This window comes from Artemia sp. Qi Xiang Cuo, chromosome 8, assembly GCF_049724085.1.
Source record: "Artemia sp. Qi Xiang Cuo chromosome 8, ASM4972408v1, whole genome shotgun sequence".
Classification (NCBI taxonomy): domain Eukaryota; kingdom Metazoa; phylum Arthropoda; class Branchiopoda; order Anostraca; family Artemiidae; genus Artemia; species Artemia sp. Qi Xiang Cuo.
In genome coordinates this window covers 15270596-15296429 of record NC_142801.1, presented here as the reverse complement: position 1 = coordinate 15296429, position 25834 = coordinate 15270596, and the positions used below count along the sequence as shown (strand labels likewise).

General features: G+C 37.6%; 1 protein-coding gene across 1 annotated transcript in view; it reads right to left on the bottom strand.

Annotated features, from left to right (window-relative positions):
* Nucleotides 1-3902: 3902 nt before the first annotated feature.
* Nucleotides 3903-25834, bottom strand: part of LOC148949188 (dopamine D2-like receptor) — a 64363-nt gene continuing 42431 nt past the window's right edge. The window contains exon 3 of the mRNA XM_089092645.1: nucleotides 3903-4177. Within this exon, the coding sequence (XP_088948771.1) occupies nucleotides 3963-4177 (215 nt within the window). The 3' untranslated portion in view covers nucleotides 3903-3962. The remainder of the gene's footprint in view (nucleotides 4178-25834) is intronic.

Here is a 25834-nt window from a genome sequence, read left to right as displayed (position 1 = left end):
AAGTCAATACCTCGCTCTTTACGCTACAGTTTTTTTTAGTGCTTTCAAAAGAGCTATCTATTCTAATTAAACTGCCTTTGTGATTCAGGTGTTTATGATTTAAACAAAAATTTTAACTTTATCGTAAAGAGCGTGGTATTGACTTACGGTAGAACCCCCTCATATACGTAATAACATATACGTAATAAAAAAAACAATAAAAAAACAAGCGATACGGCTTCTTTACGCTAAAGTCTTTTAGTACTTTCAAAAAAGCTACCTATTCCAATTAACCAGCCTTTGTGATTCAGGGGTTTGTGATTCGAACAAAATTCGAACTTTAGCGTAAAGAGCGAGGTATTGACTAGGGATACGAACTCCCTAATATACGTAATAAAAACATACGAATGTAGAAGTTCGTTACGTAAGTTAATTCGTAAGTTACGTCAGAACAAAATTTCGAGAAAGCCAATTAGCCAAAAAAAAGAAAAATTAATATGCAATTTCGTTTTAATTATTTATGTACGGTGAGCCAAAATCAAAGCTGCATTAATTAAATAACGTTCAGAAATTAACTAAAAATAACGAGTTTTTTTAACTGAAAGTAAGGAGCGACATTAAAACTTAAAACGAACAGAAATGATTCCGTATATGAATGGGGCTGTCCCCTCCTCAACGCCTCGCTCTTTACGCTAAAGTTTTTTATATTTGTAAAAAATAAAGTTGTGAGACAGAGTCAAACTTCAGCGTAAAGAGCGAGGCCGTTGAGGAAGGGAGAGTCCCTTTCATATACGGGATAAATTCTGTTCGTTTTAAGGTTTAATGTCGCTCCTTACTTTCAGTTAAAAAACTTGTTTTTTTTAAGTTAATAAAAACCAAAAGAATACTGCGTACTGGTGCTTAACGGAAAACGGACTATATTACAAATAATTTCTTTTCCAGTTCTTAAAGCATTGAAAATGAAAAGACAATTAAAGTGAAATAAATCCTTGAACTTATGGGTTTTCCAACAAGTAATATCATTATACATCAATTATTCAATTTGATGTTGTTTATACTTTCCAAGATTCTTCAAGACAATGCTGTAAGAACTGGAAAAAAAAATATTTGTAATATACTTCATTTTCAGTTAAGCGCCAATAACGCAGTAGGTTTTAGACTTTTACAGTGAGAGAAGGAGGTCATACCCAAACTCTTGTTTGTGGTGATTTTTGTTCGTTTCAAGCTTGATTTACATATTCAATTTAAGTTTCACTCGTTTAAGATTTATTTATTAATTTACATTAATATCTATTGTATGTTTGTTGGCATTGATTGTTTATTTAATTTCTGTTCGTTTTAAGTTTCATTTATACTTCAATAGGAAAATACTTTTTTTCGATTTAGGGTTGATTTTCATATTCAATCTAAACATTACTCGCTTTAAGATCTATTTATTCATTTATATTATTACTTGTTGTATGTTTTTGCTATGATTGTTTATTTAATTTCTGTTCGTTTTGGGTTTCATTTATTCTTTAATAGTACTTTCTGGTCGTTTTGAGTTTGAATTTTAAGAGGTATTTGTATCTGCTGAGCATAAGTTTAATATGGCCTTTACTTTTCTTTGAAAAACTTCTTTTTTGGAAAGTTGTTTTTAATTAATTATTAGTAAAGACGGTGGGAACAGTGAAGATGTTAAATATAGAATAGCCAAGTCTCAGGGTGTTTTTGACAGTTAAAACAGTTTGGAAGAATAAGAAGATAAGTCTGCAAACCAAGATTAGAATATTAAAAACCACAGTGATGACAGTGGTCAAATATGGCTCTGAAGCATGGACGCTCCGAAAAGCGGATGCAGATTTGCTAGATGTTTTCCAGAGAAATTGCTTAAGGATTGCTCTGGGTCAGGGGTGCCACCCTGACCTGGAAGAATTTACTAAATCGGAGAGGAAAAATTTACTAGATTGTATCTGTTTTTACTAAATGCTCAAAAAATTTTTTTTTTTATTGACGCGCACCGTCAAGCATCGATTTTTACTATAGGACGATAATCAATACGATTTTCACAATCTCTTTTCCCTTTTTCTTCTTATTTTTCTCTTTTCCTCTTTTCTTTCGTTTTCATAGTATGATTGAAAATTCCGGAAACCTACATGTTCAAAAATCCTTGTTTTGGATATATATATATATATATATATATATATATATATATATATATATATATATATATATATATATATATATATATATATATATATATATATATATATATATATATATATATTACAATGTTACATTCCTACTTACTTAGAATTTCTCTCAGCAGGCTCCTTTTTCCTCAATAAAAATTTTCAAACTGAGGAGATTCACCTAATCACATTGGGTGGTTGACTTTTGTTTTAATTCCAATAGATTCCCAATCATCACAAATCCAAGTGTCATTATACCTTCATTTTTAGTTGGTAAGATTTGATACACAGAAAGCTGATTTTGTCGACCTTTAGACGCCGGAAGTGAAGTGTCTGCTTATGAAAATAGGTGAATGCTTGTCTGTCTCTGAGACAAACAAGCAAAATTGTAAATTTTAAAACAGACAAGCAAAAATTGTAAATTGTCATGTTTACGATAATTTTTTTCCCTGAATTCATGGAAAATAAAAAAAAAGTTTTGTTTACTATAAATCATGACTTTTTACTAGTTTTTACTAGATTTCGGGAAATTTACTAGATCTTCTAAATTTACTAGATTTTTTTTACTAGATCTAGTAAAATCCTACTGACGGTGGCAACCCTGCTCTGGGTACTCGGTTGACTAACCGAGGCATATAAAACCTTATATGCAGCTATGCTTTTTTGAAAGCAGCAGGTGCCAAACTAAAACAAACGTGGGTGAAGAGCCGGCAAAAAAAGAAAAAAACTTTATCGCATGCTGACCAAAGATCGGCGTTGCGCAGTTACCGATCATCTGATTCAATGCCTTCAGCCAGGAGTGCAATGCGTGGTTGGGGGCAAATTATCTGAGGCTTCCCGTGTATTCCCCCCAGATTTATCCAGGTACCCATTTGGAGCTGGGTCGACTCTGGCTGAGCTGAGAGGGTCACACCATTGATCCCAGTTCCAAATCAAATAACCAGCGCCACCAGGACTCGAACCCTTGACCTCAGGATTTCTCAGGCAAAAAAAGCTAAAACAAATGGTACCAAACAACTTTTCTTTGAAGGTTGTTTTTGGGAATCAACAGGTTGGGGATTTTACAGACAAAGTGTTACCACAATTAACTATTTTTTTTCTTATTTATTTCCCTGTTCAAAATGGTAACACTTTCAAAATGTAATACTGCTCTAAAACTTCGTGATTATGGAAAAAAAGAAGAAAAATCTTAAAAAGTTCCCCTTTTCAGGTATAAATGGATCTAGGATCAGGGTCGCCAACTTGTACACTTTTCGTGTGAAATGCACCCTTTTTTTTAATCTCAGAATTACTGCAGAAGAGTGATCACTCTCTTTGGGTGTCAGTTTTCATCCGCATTAAACGTCAGTAGTTGGAAACTTCGTCAGAAGCATAAATAATCCAAGGAGCAGGGTTGCCAACTTGCACACTTTTCTTGCTAAATGCACTCTTTTTTTAACCTTAGAAGGGATGCGAAAGAGGGGAAGATGGCATGTCCCCAGACTTTTTTTACTCGCACTCTTTTTGAGCAAAAACCACTCTTTTTTTACCTTGATTTTGCACTCTTTTTAGACGTCTGCTGTTGCACCCTGTCTAAGATAGGTCCAGGAGGCCAAAAAGATTTTTCGTTTGATGTCCTTGATACTTTAAGGTATTAGAGTCGACTAAACAAAGTTTTAAATTCTTAGAATAACGATAAAATAGATAAGATTCAGAATAATCCTCTTAGGCTAAACTTAACACAGAACGCATATAAAATATGTAGTATTTTATTATCAGATAGAGAATATATAACAAATCAAAAACCACTTTAAGGACAAACTGATATGATAATTACTCACATGAGTATAATAACCGCTTAAATGCTTTTCTGAATTCCATATTAAAAATTGTGTAAATTACAGGATTTAATGATGAATTTATATACCCAAGCCATGTCGTAAAATGAAATGCAATAATTCCAGGTGAGCAGTCTTTTTTCATCTTTGTGCAGATGGCATCCATGATGTTACATGTAAAAAATGGCACCCAGCACGCCAAAAATACAACTGAAAAAAAGAAGGAATTTTGAACATTAATGTTCCAATTAAAACAAAAAACATTATGTTACATGTAAAAAATATATTCAGCAAGCCAAAAGCACGTATAAAAAAAGGATTTTGAATTCAAAAATTTGTACCTACTAGGCGCAATAGTGTTATAAGTAAAAATGGGTAGGACAAAAATTACAAATAAAAAAACGAAGAAATTTTGAGCAATAACCATAGAACTAAAAACAAGTAGTCACTTTGTGCCTAGTATGCACATTATGGGATTCCGATTAGTAACTTCAGTGATGCTGCATGAAAAAAGGTACTCAGCACGTCAAAATACACCTGATAAAAGGTAGAAATTTTTGACATTGAGCATAAAAATAAAAAAAATTAGGCTCATTGGACATGACATGCGTTGAGTCAGATTGTGCATAGGGGGCGAAGTGATGCTACGTATAGAAAAAAGTTGCACATCACTCCCTAAACAATACTTTTAAAAATGGAATTAATATTGTCCATTGATTATAAAACATAAAGACGTAGGCACGTTGCGCCTAGTAGACTTGCATATAGTAGGCGCAATAATCTTAGGTATACAAATAATACCCAGTAAACCAAAGAATACGACTGAAAAAAAAATCAGGAATTTTGATTTTTTTTTCATAGAAAAGGGGTTTTATCAAGTTAATAGATTAACAGCAAATACGAAGTTTTTAAACTTGTATGGGAATACATTACCCTTTTTAAAACCTACTTACTCACTCACATTGATCATAGAACTAGAAATAGTAGGCGTATTGTGCCCAGCACGCAACTTGTAAGACTTCGACTACTGGATGATACTGCATGTAAAAGAAAAGTACCCAGCACACCAAAAATACATCTGATAAAACCTAAGAATTTTGAACCTTTAGCATAGAAATAGAAAAAAGTAAGGTCATTGCGCATACCGCGCGCCGAGTGGGGTTGCATCTAGTATGTGCAATGATGTTACATATAAAAAAAAAATATAAATTGTACCAAAATCGACGCTTTAAAAAAGTAACAAATTTTTAATATTTGGTCGTAAAAAATATAAAAAAGCAAGCACATTGCGCATAGCATGCGCCTAGTAGGAGTACAACTAGCAGGTGCAATTGTATTGCAAAAAAAGGTACCACCCCGCCAAAAATACAACCGAAGAAATGGAGTAATTTTGAACACTGAGCAAGGAACATCATCAGTCATGGATTCTGAGTTTTGTTGTGTGGTCAAAGCTGAACATCAGCCGCAAAAAAAACACGAATATCTACAATTCGTCTGTGACTTAAGTCCTTCTTTCTGAAAGGGGAACTTGACCTGTATTTTTTATCTCGGGTGAGATGACGTAGTGTAAGCAAAGCACCTTGAGAGAATTGAGAATCTAGAGTGACATGACTTAGTGCCAAACGCAAAACTATTATCGCTGATTGTTCAGCTACCGATCTCGCAGCAACTAGCTATTTGAGCTCTCCAGTTGTTCAGTCATCTGCTCCGAATGTATGTACAAACTCCTGTGACAATCACTATTGTCTTCAACCCTCCAGCCAACGGATGGAAGCAGCCACGAGGGAGACCTCAGGCTAAATTTTGGAACAGCCTCAGCTATTTTTGTGCCCTGGTAAACATCCTCCCAGAAAACACTCCAATATTACCTCAAGAGCCTCAAACATGGAAGCAGCGAGTATCCGTTTCAAATGGTAAGTTACAAAGTAACAGAAATATGGTTTAGCGTACGTTTTAGTTTATTTTTTTTTCACAACTTTTTGTTGTTGTTAACCCATCTTAAGAAAAATATTTTTCAGTAATTTTATGGCAAGATATTTTTTCTTTTTTTGTTGTATTTTGGACTTCTTGATATATAATAAGTACCCCTTTTTTCATTTTTCACTAGTTGCCATGATAATAACAAGATTTCAAAAGATCGATGGTTTGGTCCAAGCATTAAAGTATTTTTTTTGGATTTGTTTCGTAAGAAGATATCTTTTCAAATATGTCTTGTATGTTTTATATTTTTGGACAAATCCAAAAATAGTTTTTCCTATTGGACTAGCTACTGTGCTAGTAATTAAAGTTTGAAGGGGCGAGATATTGTTGCAATTAAGGCCGGCATTAAGGTATATGGAGGATATTTCTGAAGAGACATAGAGTAAATAGAGGGATTATGAGTAACTAAAATAACAAACTGTTACGAATTTAAACAATATAATGGCATGTTAGAAAGAAAACAAATAAAATAGATAAATACACTTTATAAGACACGCTTTTGTCTACAAACGCACTAAAAATTTAAAATAAATTCATTTCTGCTACCTCAAATAAAAACACAAAAATTAAAGGCTAAAGAAGAAAGCATGGTGTGGTCATGGCATTTTTTTGCCATGCAAGTATCTTTACGACACCATATAATTCAGTATCAACAATCCCCCTTTCCCCTCCCTAAATGATTATTAGGAAGTATTAAAGAAATTCTGTCAAGAATGCCTCACAATATTATTTTTAGTTGCAAAAATTGTTCTTCAGAGAAGTGGGAAAATAAAAATTACTTTTAATTGTTCGTGTATATGTAGATAAAAGTAGGTTTGAAAATTATTTTTGATACAATTTTTTTTTATTTTAGTTGATTTAGCCTTTACTAATTATAGTAATCAATTTTCACCGTTCCTGCTTACAATATTTTTTTTCTACAATTCAGTTGAAGCCCTTGCTCCCTTCCTGAAGCCCTTGCTGATTCCAGGTGGGAATCAAAGGTCAAGCTAAGCTTGTATACCTCCATGGCAGTGATGGTAGTTACAGGCAATGAGGCTCGATCTTCCGTCCCTGGGCAGCAGAGGAAATCCGTCAGTGCACCTCAAAGTGGTGGAAGGGTGTAAACACCACTGAGCTCCACGCCGAGCGATTTTGGTGGCAAACGCGCTCCGGCTGACCCGCAAGACTGGGGACCTTGCGGTCAACTCTATTCCCAAGAAACATCGATGGATCTGAGACCTAGAAGAAAAGTTGTAACGGCTACGGCGTCCCCGGCAAGTGACGCGGCCCCTGTATTGGCGCGGGTGGCGAGAAGTAAACAAGCCAACCATACTACGGCGTTCCCGGCAGGCGACGCGACTTCAAATATGGCGGCGAAGTCGAAAAATCCTTTTCATGCCATAAATCTAGGAAAACCCACTACAGTCATTGAACAGGCAAAATCTAGCATAAATGTGGGATGCTGGAATGTAAGATCCGTCAAACAAGAAGCCACGCAAGTTTTTCTTGTCCATGAGATGGAGAAGTACAACATAGACATACTTTGCATATCCGAGACCAGAATTTCAGGTTCTGGCTCCATAGTTATTACAGCTCCTGAAACGCTCCGTCAATTCCATTTTTTCTACTCCGGAGTAGAGGATAATTCGGGACTCCACGGAGTTGGTTTCATCATGAACCAAAGAACCAGAAATGCTCTCCTAGAATGGGAACCAGTCTGCTGCAGACTTGCCAGAATCAGACTAAAAGGAAACCCCGCAAATGTGTCGATAATTTCTACCTATGCCCCCACCCTTGACGCTGCTGATACGACCAAGGATGGTTTCTACGGCGAGCTACAGCAGCTGTCTTCTTCTGTTGCCGCACGTGATTACTTGATTGTTGCTGGAGACTTCAACGCAGGAGTTGGTCCCTCTGACCAAACCACAAGACAAGTCCAGGGAAAATTTGGACAAGGTCACAGGTGCGAGAATGGGCAAAGGTTGTTAAACTACGCCTTGATGAACCACCTTGTTGTCACCAATACCATGTTTCAGCACAAACCTAGCCACCTTTTAACTTGGCATTCAAATGACGGTGTCACTAAGGCTCAAATAGACTTCATTCTCGTACGCCAGCGCTGGAGAAGCTCCGTACAGGACTCTTGCTCTTACAACGGCGCGGACACAGGCTCGCAGTCTGGGTCTGACCACAGGCTTGTTGCTGCAAAAATTTTACTACGTCTTGCAACTCGGAGGAAAAACAAGCCCAAGGCTGGATTCGACATTGATAAGCTCCAAGATAAAGAAGTTCGACAGGCCCTCAATTTGGTACTGACTAACCGATTTGACGCCCTCAGTTCTGATGAAAACCCACCCCCCGACAAGAGTTGGGAGACCTTTAAAACAGTGATGACAGAGACTGCTTATGAGATCCTAGGCCGAGCAAAAATCAAACGACAGCACTGGATTACCGCTAGGACCCTGTCAATAGTCGGTAAGCGAAGACAAAAGATGAGCGGCCCTAAAGAAGAAACAAAAGAGCTGCGCAGACAGGTAAAACGCTCTGTTCGTCTGGACCACCGCCAAACGTGGAAAGATGCTACCGTGTCGTTAGAGAAAGCAGCACGCTCACATGATACCCACAAGCTTTACCAGATCCTGAAAGAGTCCGTTGGTAAGAAAGTTGCTGTCTCAGAAATGGTCAAAGACAGATCAGGAAAAATCATCAGTTGTCAGAAGGAGCGTTTAGCAAGATGGAAGGATCTCTTTCAGATCCTCCTAAACCCATCCCCGTCATCCGCCCTTGATGCTTTCCCACCTGGTGTTTCTAAAGAACCCTCCGACGTCGAGCTGGACACACCGACCAGAGCCGAAATACTAAAAGCGATCAAAACCCTGAAGAACCACAAAGCCCCAGGTGAAGACGGCCTCCCCCCGGAAGTGTACAAACAATGCCCTGAGATCACTGCTGAACAGCTCCATGGCATTCTCGAAGAAGTGTGGAGGACCAATTCTTTCCCAAAAGATTGGAAGACATCAGTGATTCTCCCTTTCTATAAGAAAGGAGATAAAACCGAATGCAAAAATTACCGCGGAATAAGTCTTATAGACATTGCGGTCAAAATATTCGGGATCATACTCTTGAACCGCTTCAAAGGGGCAAGGGAGGAAAGAACCCGAGAAAATCAAGCCGGCTTTCGGCCAGGTAGAGGCTATACTGATAATATCTTCGTTTTTCGCCTCATTATCCAGCAGTTTGAAAGGTACAATATACCCCTGTTCTTGATGTTCCTGGACTTTATTGCCGCCTTCGACTCTGTCACTCGCCAGAAACTTTGGAAGATCCTAAAGAATGACGGAATGCCACTGAAGTTTGTTGAACTGATGAAGGCTTACTATGACGCGTCAGTGAGCCGAGTTCGAGTCTATGGTGAAGAAACTGAAGAACTCCTGGTTGAGTTTGGAGTAAAATATGGGTGCGTCCTCACTCTGACTCTGTTCAATTATTGTGTCAATTGGATACTTGAAAATGCCCTGTCGTCCTATCCAGGAGTTCAGATTTGAAAGAATCTTTCACTGACTGACCTTAATTATCCGGATGATGTTGGCCTCCTGTCAGACACTGCAGAAGCTCAAAACATGCTTGACAACGTGGTGGCCTGGGCAGACCTGATCGGCTTAAAAGTCAGCACAGAGAAAACGAAATTCATGGCTATTAACCACGACAAAGGACCATTCACACTAACTGTCAATCAAGTTCAGCTTGAAAAAGTCAACTGTTTTACATACTTAGGCTCCCAAATATGTATTGATGTATCCTCCGACGCTGATATCCAACAGAGACTACAGAAAGCGCAAACAGTCTTTGCCTCCCTTCGGAAACCCTTGTGGAATCGCCGCGAAGTCAGTGTCCGAATGAAAGTTCGAATCTACATGGCACTAGTCCGCACCGTTCTCCTTTACGGATGCGAAACATGGTCGGTAAAACGACAGCATGAGAATACACTGAAGGTGTTTGAGCAAACCTGTCTGCGAAGAATTCTCAGAATACAACTGCGTGACCGTATCTCCAGTGCGGATCTACGTCGAATGTGCAATATTCAGAGAGATGTTGCGCTCACTATTAAAGAACGCCGTTTGAAATGGTTGGGCCATGTTTTACGGAAGCCGCCAGAATACTTGCCTAGCCAAATACTTCTAGTCGAGCCTATTAGCTCCTGGAAGAGACGTCAAGGAGGACAGAGGAAAAACTGGTGGAACCTGGCCAAATCAGACCTTGAACCTCTCGGGGGATTCAGAAAGTTCGGACACAGATGGTCAACTCAGTGGCTTGCTTTTGCAGAGCAGCTGGCAGAAGATCGCTCAACATGATCCAAGAAGGTCTCCAGGATCATCGATGCCGGGCGAGGTGGAAACGCCTGATTCCCGCCACAAGTAAGCAAGTAAGTAAGTAAGGTGAAGTTCTAGAGATGAAATTTGTCATATAAACCAGGGTACGGTCTTATGCACTATGATGGATACAATATTAATGGAAAAGGTGTCCACTTTTGGCCTACTTACTTCCTTCAATCTTACCCATCTGGAGTCCATGAATGATTCCAATTCAAACAAGGCATAATAAACAAATTAAATATAAAAATATAGAAAATGGGTTAGATATTTCAAATAAAACAGCGGAAAATAACCAAAAAGTCTTTTTATCACTAATTATAATAGAACTACTAAAAGTAAATGTTATAGCTTCACGTCTGGAAGTCTTTATCAACAAAGAAAAAAAAAACCAACAAATTAATCTATATTAAGTTGTAAATTATTAAGATGTGAGTTTTTTTTATCGTTTGTGTTTTTGTTTTGTTTTTCCTTCGCTTTATATGTTTTATTTAATTTAGCTAAGTTTGTTTGTTTTTTTCTTCGTTGAAAAAGGCTTCCGGATGTGAAACCGAAATATTCGGACTTTTTTTTTGTTATTAGTGAAAAAAGACTTTATTGTACTTTTCTACTATCACATTATAAATACTACACCCATTTTTTTATGTTTTTCATTTCTTTTTTTTTGTAAATATAAATCTACTAAAAAGCTGGTGATGAAGGTTTGAAGTTTTTAGGGGAGTGATGCCCCCGCTTTGGTCCTCAAGCAGTACGTATTACAAGCTCTTGTATGATTCTAGTTCAAAAAAGCTACAATATGTAATCTTTCGGCTAAAATTGTGTGTTGGTGATTGGGTCAGGGTTGAGGGGGGTTTGAAGCGGTCACTGACTCCACCGTCATGTATTGTTATAAGAAGTTAACATGTTTTACCAATTATCAACTCAATCGAACCCAAGTAGGGATTGAAACATTAATTCCAAGAAAAAATAGTTTCATGAAAACAGGTAAAGAGCATTACTGATATAAATCTAAGAAACAAAAAAAAAGAAATAATGGTGGTAAAGACACCAAACTAATATAAATAAAAAAAAGATATGTACTACTATCTCAGTACATTAAAAGCTTATATGCCCCCTGGCATAATTTTAAACCCTTCCCCTGGCTCTGGGGGGGGGGTATGTTGACAACGAAGTTTTTGTAATCTTATCGTTGGACTTTTTCAAACAAACTGACTATCTCAAAATTTTCAGTTGATGTATTTGGGGAAAAGAGGGTGTTTGTGTCATGGAGGGATAGATGACCTCCGTTAACTTTTGACTTATAAAAAGGTAACTACAACTTTCAATGTCCAATCAAATGAGCCACCTTCAAAGTTTAGACGACCACCCCATACATAAGAACCTTTCACGCCTCCGGGGCATAACTTACAATATTGTCCCCCGGGCTCTGGGGGGTTGTTTCAATCCCCGGAGTTTTCGTTATCTGATGTTTGAACTATTAAAAAAAATGGCTATCTCAAAATTTGTATCGGATGGGTTTGGGAGAAAAAGGGCTAGGGGGTGTGGGGCTCGGATCCCTTTTGACTCTTAAAAAGTGAACTAGAACTTTCAATTTCCAATCGAAGGAGACCTCCCCAAAGTTAAAAGGAACATCCCTTTCATAAGAACCATATATGCCCCATGGACACAACTAACAACGCCTACCCCCGGGCCCTGGGGGGATGTGCCGACAACGGAGTTTTTGAATTATTTAAAAAAATGTCTATCTCAAAATCCGTATCAGATAGGTTTGAGGAAAAAAGGGCGTGAGGGAGGGGGCTAGTTTCCCTCCAATATCTTTTGACTCTCAAAAACTGAACTAAAACTTTCAATTCCCAATCAATTGAGCCCTCTCTGAAGTTTAACGAGCATCCCTTCCATAAGGACCATATATACCCCCAAGAAATAACTTACAACGCCTGCCCTCGGGCCCTGGGGGGTTGTGTTGACCCCGGAGTTTTCGTTATATAATCTTTGAACTATTTTTTTAAAAATGGTTATTTCGAAATTTGTATCGGATAGGTTTGTGAAAAAGGGGGCGTTTAGGGGTGGGGGCTAGTTGCCCTCTGATCTCTTTTGACTCTTAAAAAGTTATACGAGCATCTCTTCCATAAGAACCACATATGGCCCCAGAACATAACTTACAACGCCTGCCCCTGGGCCCTGGGGAAGATCCCAATGTAAAACTTGAATCGCCTTTTGTAATTTTTCCATTGCTTACAGATAGTATTTATTATTGGGAAACATACGGGGAAGTTTCCTGCAGGGGGCGGGGGGGGTATCTGAGGGAATTTCAGCGGGAGAAAATTTTTGGGAATAATTTTCTTTTAGCGGGATGTATTTTCCGGGGGAAATTTTCTACGGGGGTATTTTCTGGGGGAGGGTATTTCCGGGGGATATTTTCTGTTGGGGTAGGTATTTGCCGGAAAGTCTTTTCTGGAGGGGTATTTTCTGCGGGGGATATTTTCCCTGGGGATATTTTTCAGGGGCTAAACAACTAGAACCGTGTTTCCACCTACTGCCTAAGATGATCAATAGCTGCTTGGGAAAACATTGATTAATTCGTTATTATTATATATGCAGACAGTTATTTATTGCGTTTGTTTACAGATAAATTGTCCGTGATCGAGGAATGAAATATGTTCATTTTCATTGGTTTATATCATAAAGGTGAAAATGACTACGATTCAGTGTTGGTGTTATTCTTTCCTGTAATATTAGTAATAATTTTATTTCAACCCTTCATACAAATACAATGTAAAATGCTCGAAGGAGTCATAGAAAAGAAGGAAAAAATAACGAAAAAATCATGCAACGCTACAAAACAAAATTAAACTGTGATAATTATGGAAGAGAGAAAAACAAACGAAATCGAAATCACGATTTTAATGCACAAGACTAGCCGATGGAAAATCGTGGACTGTTCTATTTAGACTTTTGAAACGGGTATAACTCATCCATTTTCTTACTTATCTAAAAAATATAGTATCTTTGCGAAACATAAGAGGTTCTGAACCATATGGGAATTCCCAATAAATATTTGCAATACCTAAAAAAGTTTGAACGAATTTGGTTACGTTCGGCTTTACTAAAGCAATTCCATAAAGGGGTAAGAAAAAGACATGTGGTGTGAACATGGTGTTACAGAGACGACCGAGCGTAATTTGATCGAATAGACCTTTAGTTCGTGCTAGCATACCATAAGTTTTCTGCAGTTTTTCCTGAAGTGTCGCAATAACTAGATTTCAGTAGCTTTAATAGAATTCCTATATCGGAGTCCGAGATACTCAAATTTATCCTTTTGGATAACTGTCTTCCCGCAAACATCAACAACACAATTTGGCAATGTTTCGTCGTCCAAAACGACAAATTCAGTCTTAGACGGCTCTATTGTTAGCCCAATATCACCAAGTGCAGACAACACGGCATTAATAGCTTCCTGTAAAGATTCTAAATTGTCACTTATCAAAAATAGATCATCTGCGTAAGATAGATGACTAGCTTGAATTCCATCATCTATCAAAAAATCTTCTATCGATTTTGTCGCAGAACGTACTGCACCCCTACGTACCTCTATAGGTCCAGAAAGCTGTCCTGCAGATCAAATTATTACTTGAGATTTTCGATACTATTGCCAAAGACATTTACAGACAAAGGGATCAACTACTGCCCTTAGTAGTGACAGGACTGCCTGCGAATGTAGGACAGAATCACACGCCTTAGATATGTCTATTGCGCAGACGAGTAACGGAGTGTTTTGTTTCTTAAACTTTTCAACAATTGAAATAAAAATTACATGTGCATTCTCAACACCGAGACCTGACCGGAAACCGAACTGATTGTCACCCACATCTGCTCGCGCTACCACTAAAAGGCACAGTATCTTCTCCGGTAACTTTGCTAGAGCTGAACAAATAGTGATGGGCCTGTACGAAGAACAATGTTTAGGGTCTTTCCCCTTCTTATGTATACAGGTAACGACCCCCTGACACAAACCTTGTAGGACAGACTATTGCGATACTATTGCTTGGAACAATAAAGCTATGTGACTAAACAGTTTAGGGGTACCATACCTCAGATGTTCTGGCTGAATACTATCTGCCCCAGGCAATTTCCGTAAAGGAAGAGGACGGAACAAAAGATTCAACACACGATGGGGTAATAGTAAGCCAGTTACTGTATTGGTTTAGTCGATCAAAATGCTGCATCAGAATGTCTCGGAAATTAATTTCTAATGACAGAGGATCAGCCGCAAACATTGAAGAAAAATGTAGAAGCCCTCTATTTATTTCAATGCTTTCAGGCGGCGACAAAGAAGAACGGATAAGTTTAGACACTTCTCGCCTTAACTGACAAAAATATTTTTATTTCCCCCGAAAGCTCCTTAACCCGACTTCTTTTTCAAGATTTCATCTTCTTTTGATATTGGTGTTGACTCGACTTCATAATTTTAAAAACCCATCCTGAACGTGGTCTTTCACAGTCAACCCAGAGTTGTGTCCAAAACACATGGCGAGACTTTTCAACCTTCAAACCAGGAAAATCTGACCAGCCTCTCTTACGGGTATTCAGCTTTATTTTTTCCGACGGAACTGCAACGGATGCAGCCGTTTTTATACTATGCACCAGTTCAAGCAAATAGCGATCCAAATAGAGTAGCCGGTCAGAGTTTACCTACCAGAGCAATTGAAACGGAACCCTTATCTTATCTAAGTACGAATCAAGTAGTATCTGGTAAGTAAATATATCAATGCGACTCCAGTTCTGTTTAGTGAACCATTTGGGTCTAGAGGGACCATATGTCTCAAAAGATCTGAGTGGTAAATAAAACTCAAGATTCGAATGGTCACTTAAAAGAAAGTCGTCAGAAACATTAACTATCTGCCGCTGGAGATCCCCCATATCCGTAAGCACGAAGTAGAGATCAGAAGTGCTACCACTATTATGTACATAGGTAGACGATCTATTTTTATGTAGACAATAGAAATTTTGCGACAATGTAGCATTTAACATTTGTGAGTGACCAACGGTATTATCATTACTGTCCGTATTAAAATCACCCATAATAACACAAGATTTACGGATAAGAGCTATTCTTTGAAGTAGTTTCGACAATGACGATTAGCCAAACGCAGACTTCTGACTCGATCGGTCATTTTGTATAATTTGTAGGCATATAGACACAAACAGCAATAAACCACTAAATTCTAACGCAAGATATACATCATTGACTCAAACAGATTAAAATTATACTTATTTCTAACAGTTATCATTCAGCCCCCCGAGGGTCGACCCCCAATGCTTTTAGCTCGATGGATAAAAAACTGATGATCAGAAGAAGTAATTAGTCTTGTGCTATTATCTTCATTAAGCAGATGCTCATTAACACAAAATATATCGAAAGCACCGTACACTATTTGAAGTATGTCTAATTTTTCTCTAGCACCGTTTATGTTTTGACAGAACACGCGTACTTCGCCTTTCATCGAGGCGGTTTACGGTTTAAGTTATTCTACGTAGCTTGGTCGGGAGATGTACCATGAGCTGTATTTTTCAGGTTCGGGTACCGAAAGCTGTTACTTGCATGGTTGGATCCACAGTTGGCACACTTGAGCACATCTGAGTGGCACTCAGAGTAGCTATGGTCACCGGCAAACTTGCTACATTTAGTGTCCTTCTGACACTGGTTTGCACGATGACCAAAACCTTGACATTTATAGCACCGCAGCGGCTTTGTAAGGGGCTTTGACACAGAAAACATGGCGTATTCCACTTTGATTCCAAACATGAGAGCCTGATAGAAGTCAATCTTAGTAACGAACGTGCGCTGGACAACTGAGGAATTTCCAAAGCTTGGGAAACACCGCTAATGAGGTTGGGAATATAGTTGAAACGTCGTAATCTTTGTCAACGCAAATGATCCCAAGGTACACAGTACCTTGCTACGGATATTTTGCTCGCCTTGAGCCCAGAAGGCGACAAACACTTGCAGAAACGTTGTTATTTTTTTCGTTTACTCTTTGTTTTTTTTTTGTTTATTTTACTGTGTTCTTTTTCTTTGTATTCTTGTGTTTATTTTTACTTTCACCATCTTTCTTTTGTATTCTCAATAGGCCTAAAAATCAGGTTCTGTTTTTGCATTGTTTATTCTTTTCAGTTGAAGATGTGATATTTTACGAGTCGGGCCGTTCTCTACCATATCCAGGTTTGGTTAATGGTTCATCCCCGCCTCATAGCAGAATCCCACCAGACGGCTTGGTAAGTCCAAATGATTACGGTTAATTCTGCTGGTGAAGGGACATCAAGTAGGTTGAAAGATTTTAAAAGAGACCCATTAGATTTATTGAAAATTTCGGCGGATTGTGGTTTTTCAGATATTGATTATGATATTTCTAGTTTGTCCTTCCCAGTTACGTAACAAGTATTTACCCCCTAGTGAGATTAATGGCCGTGTTTATCCTGGTAGCATAAGGCTGGCAAGTTTAAGCTGTTGTGGACTGATGAATAACTTGACCATTTATCTTCATTCCTTGCTTACCATCGAGTGGATATATTAGATGTTTGTGAAACTTTTTTAGATGAGTCAACTAGTCACTTAGCAAACATTAGTGGTTATAATTTTATTTCTAAGACTACGAATACTAGATCGAGAGGAGGCCTTGTATTTTTTATACATAGTGATATTTCATATAGAATTGTTTCAGATTTTGATTCTAAGTGTGAAAGAATGGTATTTGAAGTCCCTATTGTTGAACTTCATTTCGGGAGTGGTAAGTTTTTATGCTACTTGTTCTGTTGATCACCTAGTTCTTTGGTACAATATTGAATATGTAAGTTGGATATACTTTCTTTTGTTGCAATTGAGTGGAGTCGAAAGATTATGTATATTTGGGATTTTAACATTGGTATAAGTAATGCTGGTCATGCTCCTGCATCCACTATTATTCACCTTCGGCTGTTGATTTTGTGATACTTTGTCTTTTGCTGGGCCTTCTCCCAGCTTGCCGGATTCCAGCTCAAGTTGTAAGCTAGACAGCAACGATAATCGACAATATTTTTCTTAATATTAATTTTGACTCATGTAATGATATTGTTGAGGAAACGTCACACCACTTTATGCGTCTGATGGGAATTCATAAGTGTTAGCAAGCGACAAGTCTGATCAAGACTACTAAAAGACTAGACAATGCATCTATTCAGCGATTGAATGAACTGCAGCTTAAAATTGACCCCTCACCATGCTTCGACTGTGAGAATACAAATCAAGCTTCACATTCTTTTGTTCAAGAATTCATCAAAGCGCTCAATCTAGCTTGTCCTTTATATTTATAACACGTTTAAGACGTTACAATACACCCAAAAAGCCTTGGATTACAAGAGGGTTAATAAGGTCAATTGAATTAAAGAACAGACTGTATAAAAAGTATAAAGAAGTGAAGTGGAAGATTTTTGTTTTCTCTGGAGAAATTAAAATTGAATTGTGTTCTTTGGTAAAATTCAGAAGAGAACTTGGACTTTTCTACCTTCTATGAAAAATATAGAACAGAACTTTAAATTTTTCATCTCTTTGAGAAAAACCAGAAATGAAGGGGAACCTTTTTATTTTCTTGGAAAAATAGAAGAGAACTTTAACTTTTCTTCACTTCATTGATAAAATTTAGAATTAAAGTGGAACTCTTTATCTTCCATGAAAATATTCGCATCTAACGTATAACTTTTTCTATCTTCAATGGGAAAATTTAGAATGGAACTTTAATTTTTTATGTCTTTGGGGAAATAAGAACTGAGGTGGTAGCTTTTTATTTTCTCTGGTGAAATTAGAATTGAAGTGTGTTCTTTGATAAAATTCAGAATCGAAGCGGAACTTTTCTATCTTCTTTGAAAAATTTGGAACAACATTTTTAATTTTTCATCTCTTTGAGAAAGATCTGAATTGAAGTGGAAAATTTTTATTTTCCCTGGAAAAATAGAATTGATCAATAACTTATTTCTTTTTCATTGAGAAAATTCAGAAGAGAAGTTGAAATTTTCTTCACTTCATTGAGAAAATTATAAATTAAACTAAAACTTTTTATCTTCCGGGAAAATACTCACAACTATGGTATTACTTGTTCTATCTTCCACCTAACAATTTAGAATAGAACTTTAAATTTCTTTATGTCTTTGTGAAATAAAGAACTAAAGTGGAAAATTTTTATTTTCCCTGGAAAAATAGAATTGATCAATAACTTATTTCTTTTTCATTGAGAAAATTCAGAAGAGAAGTTGAACTTTTCTTCACTTCGTTGAGAAAATTATGAATTGAAGCAGAACTTTTTATCTTCCGGGGAAATAATGGTATAGCTTTTTCTATCTACTACGGAAAAATTTAGAATAGAACTTTAAATTTATTTATGTTTTGGTGAACTTAAAACTGAAGTGGAAGATTTTTAATTTCTCTGGAGAAATTAGAATTGAATTGTGTTCTTTGGTAAAATTCAGAAGAGAACTTGAACTTTGCTATCTTCTATGAAAAATTTGGAGCAGTATTTTAACTTTTTTCATCCTTTTGAGAAAGATCCGAACCGAAGTGGAAAATTTTTATATTATTTGGAAAAATAGAATTGATCAATAATTAATTTCTTTTTCATTAAGAAAATTCAGAATAAAACTTGAACTTTTCTTCACTTCGTTAAGAAAATTTAAAATTGAAGTAGAACTTTTTATCTTCCGGGAAAATATTCACAATTATGGTATAGCTTTTTCTATCTACTATGGAAAAACTTAGAATTTGAAAAATTGCTTTAGGAAGGATATTAAGAAAAGAACTTGTTCTGAAAAGATATAATAGCCTTTTGAAAAGTATTGCTTGATGTTGGGGTATGTAAAAAGCCGTAAAGTAAAATTGTGGGGAAAAAGATGAGTACTTCAACTTGTAAAATTGGTTTAGGAAAGACATTACGTAAAGAAATTGTTCTAAAAAGATATAAAAAATCCTTTTGCAAAGTATTGCTTGATGTTGGGGTATGCAAAAAAGTCATAAAGTAAAGTTGTGGTGAAAAAGATAAGTACTCCAACCTGTAAAATTGGTTTAGGAGGGACATTACGTAAAGAACTTGTTCTGAAAATATATAATAAAGCCTATTTGGAAAGTATTGCTTGAGGTTGGGGTGTGCAAAAAAGTCGTAAAGCTAAGTTACGGTGAAAAGGATGAGTAGTTCAACTTGTAAAATTGGTTTAGGAAGGACATTACGTAAAGAAATTGTTCTGAAAAGATATAATAAAGCCTTTTGAAAAGTATTGCTTGATGTTGGGGTATTAAAAAAGCCGTAAAGTAAAGTTGTGGGGTAAAAGATGAGTACTTCAACTTGTAAAATTGGTTTAAGGAGGGATATTAAGAAAAGAACTTTTTCTGAAAAGATATAATAAAGCCTTTGAAAAGTATTGCTTGATGTTGAGGTATGTAAAAAGACGTAAATTAAAGTTGTGGTTGAAAAGGATGAGTACTTCAAGTTGTAAAATTGGTTTAGGAAAGGACATTACGTAAAGAACTTGTTCTGAAAAGATATAATAAAGCCTTTTGAAAAGTATTGCTTGATGTTGGGGTATTCAAAAAGCCGTAAAGTAAAGTGGTGGTGATAAATATGAGTACTTCAACTTGTAAAATGGGTTTAAGAGCGGTATTAAGAAAGGAACTTGTTCAAAAAAGATATAATAAAGCCTTTTGAAATGTGGGGGGCCCTTCTGTGTCTCAAGTGCACAAAAAAGTATTAAAAAATGGGGGGGGGGGGTTATTTGGGGCCCTTTGGGGGCCCAGGAGCCTTTGGGGGCCCTTTGAGGGCCCAGGGGCCTTTGGGGGGCCGGGGGCCTTTGGGGGCCCGGGGGCCTTTTGGGGCCCGGGGGCTTTTGGAGGCCCGGGGGTCCTTTACGTTTGGGGTAGGGGACCTCACAACACTGTTCAAAGAGCTTGTGTATTATGGAGCATGGAGCTTGTGTATTATAACGACCACGGAGTTTCACCCAATTCATCCTCTAAAATGTCTCAAACTGTTTCGCCTAAATCATCTTCTAAAATGTCTCAAACGGTTTCGCCCAAATAATCCTAAACGTAATTTCTGAGTTGTCCTTTTGTTTTGGCATCCCTGCGCTGTCACATTTGAAATTCCCTGGAAAACCATTTCCCGCGTTAATCTCTTCATTTCTAAGGTGTTCCTAGCTATACTATTAAGGCTTCGATAGAATATTAATTTCAGAATTTATCACTAAGCACCTAATGACCAGAGAAGCCATATTTAAAAAATAGAATATTAATCTATCTCTGTCACTAAAGACATTTATCTCACAGACCTAAAAGATCAAAGAAGCCATACTTTTTCTTAATTCCCCTTTTGTGGATCAATAATTACCCTCGAGTATGCAAATCAATTTCTCAGAAATCTAGTTCCCCTAGGTGTCATTGACCCATTAGAGTCGACCAATAATCCTTTAATAAATTATAACCTCTCAGCGTTAGCCTCAATTATAGATGGCAACAGAGGTGCCCCATCAGTATTCTAAGCCCATATACGGCCTTTGGGGGGCCCGAGAGCCTTTGGGGGCCCGGGGCTCTTTGGGGGACCGGGGCCCCTTTGTGGGTCCGGGGGGATGGGGTCCTTTGGGGTTGGGCTATGGGACCTCACAACACTGTTCAAATGGATCTTGTGTATTATAATGACCACAGAATTTTTCCCCAAATCATCTTCTAAAATGTCTCAAACTGTTTCGCCCAAATAATCCCTAAAATGTCTCAAACGGTTTCGCCCTAATAATCCCCTACAAATAATTTCTACATGTTCTTTTGATTCGGCATCCCTGCGCTGTCACAATTGAAATTCCCAGGAAAACCATTTCCCGCGTTAATCTCTTCATCTCTAAGGTGTTCTTGGTTACTCTATTAAGGTTTCGAAAGAATATTAATTTTATCTCTCATAAAGACCTGAGAAGCCATATTTAAAAATAGAATATTAATTTATCTGTTAGACCTAAAGATCAAAGAAGCCATATTGTTTCTTAATTCCCCTTCGTGGATCCATAATTCCCCTCGATTATGCAAATCAGTTTCTCAGAAATCTAGTTACCCTAGGTGTCATTGACCTGTTTGTGGATCAATAATCCTTGAATAAATTATAACCTGTCAGCGTTAGACTCAATTATAGATGGCAGCACATGTGTTCACGTCGGAGTTATTGGGACCTCCCTACTACCATAAAGACACTATATAGCACTATGAAAGTACTATAAACTTGCTTTATAGTACTTTAAAAGTAAATATAAACTAAAGAAAACTTATTCGTTTGCTGTTGATGCTTGAATTTTGCAGGCTTATCTTAGTTTTGACAAAATTTTTGAAGAAACTAAATTTTATCTGTGGGGGCAAAGTGGGGTCTGGGGGAAGGGGCCAAACTAGGTGTGGGAGGGGCAGTTGCCAGCCAGACCCATAGCAAATTAAGTCCCTGTTAAAAGTAGATTTTATGCCACAAATTTTAAGTTTTTGTGAGAGGATCCTCTTATAAATATGGAGGATAAATTATTCCACCACCTCCCTATCTTATAATATATTGGATATACTTCTAAGTATTTTAACACTTACAGGTTAACATTTTATATGCTAAGAGCTACATAATATGAATAGCAAAGGAATACCTCATAGGGGCTAATGAATACAGTTGCCTATGGTTACTTAATGATTGCGAATACCAAGCAATAAAAGAAATCAAGCCAAGAACTTGCTTAAGAAACCAATGTTTGTTTGACCTTACATCGAAACCTAGTCTAATAAAAATGATTCCGGACCAAGAGGATACAATATCTATTAAATTGTTGTCTAGGCAGCCTTTGCTTATGAGTGTGAAATATGGGTACTTATGAAAGGATAGAAAGGACTCACCAAGGATTATGGCAATGATTAAGGCTATGACACCAAGAAAAAAAAGCCTTTTTTACCAAGCTACTGTTTTCTTACGGCTTCTTATCGCTTCTGTTAACATTTAAGTTTATCTTAAAAATACAATAGTAATGTTTATAGGTTCAAAACAGCTGATAACCAGCCTTCACAGTTTCAGACTTGTGTTGGTTTCTTGTGCTTTGATTAAATAAAAAAGAAGTATTTTAAACTAAAAGCAAGAAGTAACATTAAAGCTTAAAGTGAAGAGAAATTATTCAGTATGTGTGGGGGGCTGCCCCTTTCTTAATCCCTTGCTCCTTATGTTAAAGTTTTTTTAGTGCTTTGAAAAAGCCTATTATTCTAATTACACGGCCCACGTGTTTCGAGAATCGCTCTTAAAGAATTGGTACAAAAGTCAAGCTTTAACGTAAAGAGCAAAGGGTTGAGGAGGGGTACCCCCTGTATATGGTATATTTTCGGCTCGGTTTAAGCTTTAATTTTGTTCCTTATTTTCAGTTGGAAAAACTTGTTTTTTTATTTAATTTTTGATCGTTTTTTAAATCATGCCTGGAAAACTGCCTTCCCCTCCATGGAAAATTTTCCTCAGAACATTACCCTGACAAAAATTTCTCCGGTTGAAAATTCACCCAAGGAAATTTTTTTGAACAATTCCCAATGCCAATTCTCCCGGAGAGAATCGGAAAATTCCATCCTCACCTGAAATCCCCCCCCCCCTAGAAATTTCCCTTGAAAAATTTCCCTAGAAAATTCTCCATACTTTCATATAATTTTGTTTTTAGTTTTTGATCTTCTTCAAATAATAACAGATATCCCCCCCCCTCTCATGGGAAATTTTCCTCGGAAAATTCCACCCATGAATAGTTATTCCCGCAGAAAATTCCCCCACGGGAAATTTCTGCCATAGAAAATTCTCTCCTCCCGGAATAATTCCAAAACTCCCAGATTAATCACGGAATAACTTCCGTTCGATTTCCGTTTCAATATTCTAGAACCATGAGTTCCATACGATAACCCCTGAGAAGAAAAAATCAGCAAATAAACACGCAAATGAACAGCAAATTCTTTCTTCTGGCCAACAATCCAAAATTTTACATTTTTGTAATTTGGAGATAAAATCTCCTACAATAGGATTCTCTGATATGCTAAAAACTGATGATGTGATTTTCAGTAAGATCACTTGACTTTTTGGGGGTATTTTCACCCTTTTCCCCAAATCCTGCAAATATTCTCAGGCTTCTCGTTTTTAATGAATAAGATTAGACTTAATGAATTTATATTTTACATCAGAATAAAGAATTGTTTCTTTAGATGCAAAAATTGTAGTCAAATTTCTTTTTATAGAATTCCGGTTACTAATTGACTGAGCCGCTCCTTAATTACAGTTCGTTACCACAAACTTTTTGATTTACGGAGCATGGCTACGTTGTAATTGCCGATCATTAAGTTTTCATACGGCTAAAGCTACTTCTAATGAAAATGTAATCCTCATACTCGGCCTAGTTACATCTTAGAACAAACAATAGAACTTTTTCCCGCCTTCAACTTGTCGTGTGGATTTTGTGGCTGCTTTCGACTCTGTAACCCGTGAAAACTTTTGGCGAATCATGGTGGAAGATGGTATGCCGGTTGAATTCATAGAGCTGTTGAGGGCCTACTACAAGCATTGCAAATCGACAGTAAGAGTGCTGGGCGAAGAAACTGAACCCTTCAATGTTGAAAGAGGTGTAAAACAGGGGTGCATATTGTCCCCTGTTTTGTTCAACTACTGTATAGACTAGATTCTAGAAAGAGCACTTTCGAGTTTTGATGGCATCGTTATGAGATTGGGCATTAATGTTTCTGACCTGGACTGCCTTGATGACATCGACGCTATTGCGGCTGATTCAGCAACTGCCCAAGCAATGTTAAATGAAATAGCACATTTTTCTCTCAGTTATTCGGTATGAATATCAAGACGGCCTAAACTAAAGTCATGGACCTAAATATACAGTCAGATTATCAGCTTGTGTTTTACGGACAAGAATTGGAAAAAGTTGACAGCTTCACCTATCTTGGCTCAATAATAGGCCCTCGTGGAGGCTCTGACCTTGACGTACAGAACAGAATCAACAAAGCCCAAGCTATCTTTTCGCAACTCCGCCTTCATTTGTGGATCTGGCTGGAGATTAGCACGAAGACAAAAATTTCTGTCTATAAAGCGGCTATTGGTTCTGCTCTCTTCTATGCAGTCGAAACTTGGCCACTGAAGGCTTTTCATCTCCGTGATTTGGAAGTCTTTGACCACCGCTGTCTACGAAAAATCCTGAGGATTCGATACTCCAACAAAATCTTAAATTTTGATGTGCGCCACCGCTGCTGTGAAATCGAACCTGCCACCATGATTGTCAAACAGAGAGGACTGCTTTGGGTTGGTCATGTCCTCAGATGACCAAATGACCGCATCATAAAGCAAGTGCTTCTAGCTGCCCCGTTGCCAGATTGGTACAGGCGACCTTGAGGTCAATTTAAGAATTGGTGGACAACTTCCAAAAACGACCTCGACCCCATTGGCGGATTTTGAAAGTTTGGCAGAAAGCGGGAGAGCTGCTGGCTCCAGTTTGCTGAAGAGCTGGCACAAGATCGCAACAAATGAAAGTCAATCACACGTAGTCTTCTAGATACCGAGTTAGGCATCCGTGTATGGTCCCGTAACAAGTACAAGTCAAGTAAGTGAGTAAACCCCTGTCATCAACAAAACTAGAATTTTGCCCAATTCAGAGGCTAGTAGCAACAGGACCAAAGTGTCTTCAGTACTCCAGGACGGAATATTACTAGCTCAGCTAAAAAGATTAGAAAGAGCAGTTTTATTTACAGGCCCATCAATAATGAGACTTTTACACGTTAACCCCCCTCCCCCTTGAAAATTACCCCGCGGAAAATATCTCCCGCAAAAAGGTCCCCCTCGGAAATACCCTCTCGGAAAATACACTTCCTCTGGAAAATACCCCACGCGGCTGGATGGTCTCCTTTCGACACATAAAAAAAGGAGTAAAACTCTCAACTTCCAATCTAATTTGCGCCCTCCGAAGTTTCTGCGACAATTAGGTGGAGGTGTGGATGAGTAAGGGTCAGTCCCCTCCTTTATGGAATAAGTTCTGCTTCTTTCGTGGTTTAATGTTACTCTTTACTTTCATAATAACAGCGTAGACCAGAAATATTCCCAGAAATCATAAGGGAGTAGATATCAATTTCCCATTTTAATGCGTTTTTGAAGTTTCTTTTGTACCCCCCCCCCCCCCTAAGAAATCCCCCCAACAAAAATCCTGGTTATGACCCTGCGGATTATACATACATTAATACCTCCACCCTCCTTTCGGCTCTCCCTTAAAACTAATTCTGTATTTATTTGATGGTTCAACGAGAGCTTGGATATTTTGACATTAAAACGCACCATTTGAGGTATCTCCCTTCCTCCATAACTAAAAAACAATCAGAGATCCCATTGGAGAACTTTAATCAACTTTTGTAATTTGTCCATTGCTTACAGATAGTATTTATTATTGGGAAACATACGGAAATTTTTCGCGGGGAAGTTTTCTGCAGGGAGAGGGGGGT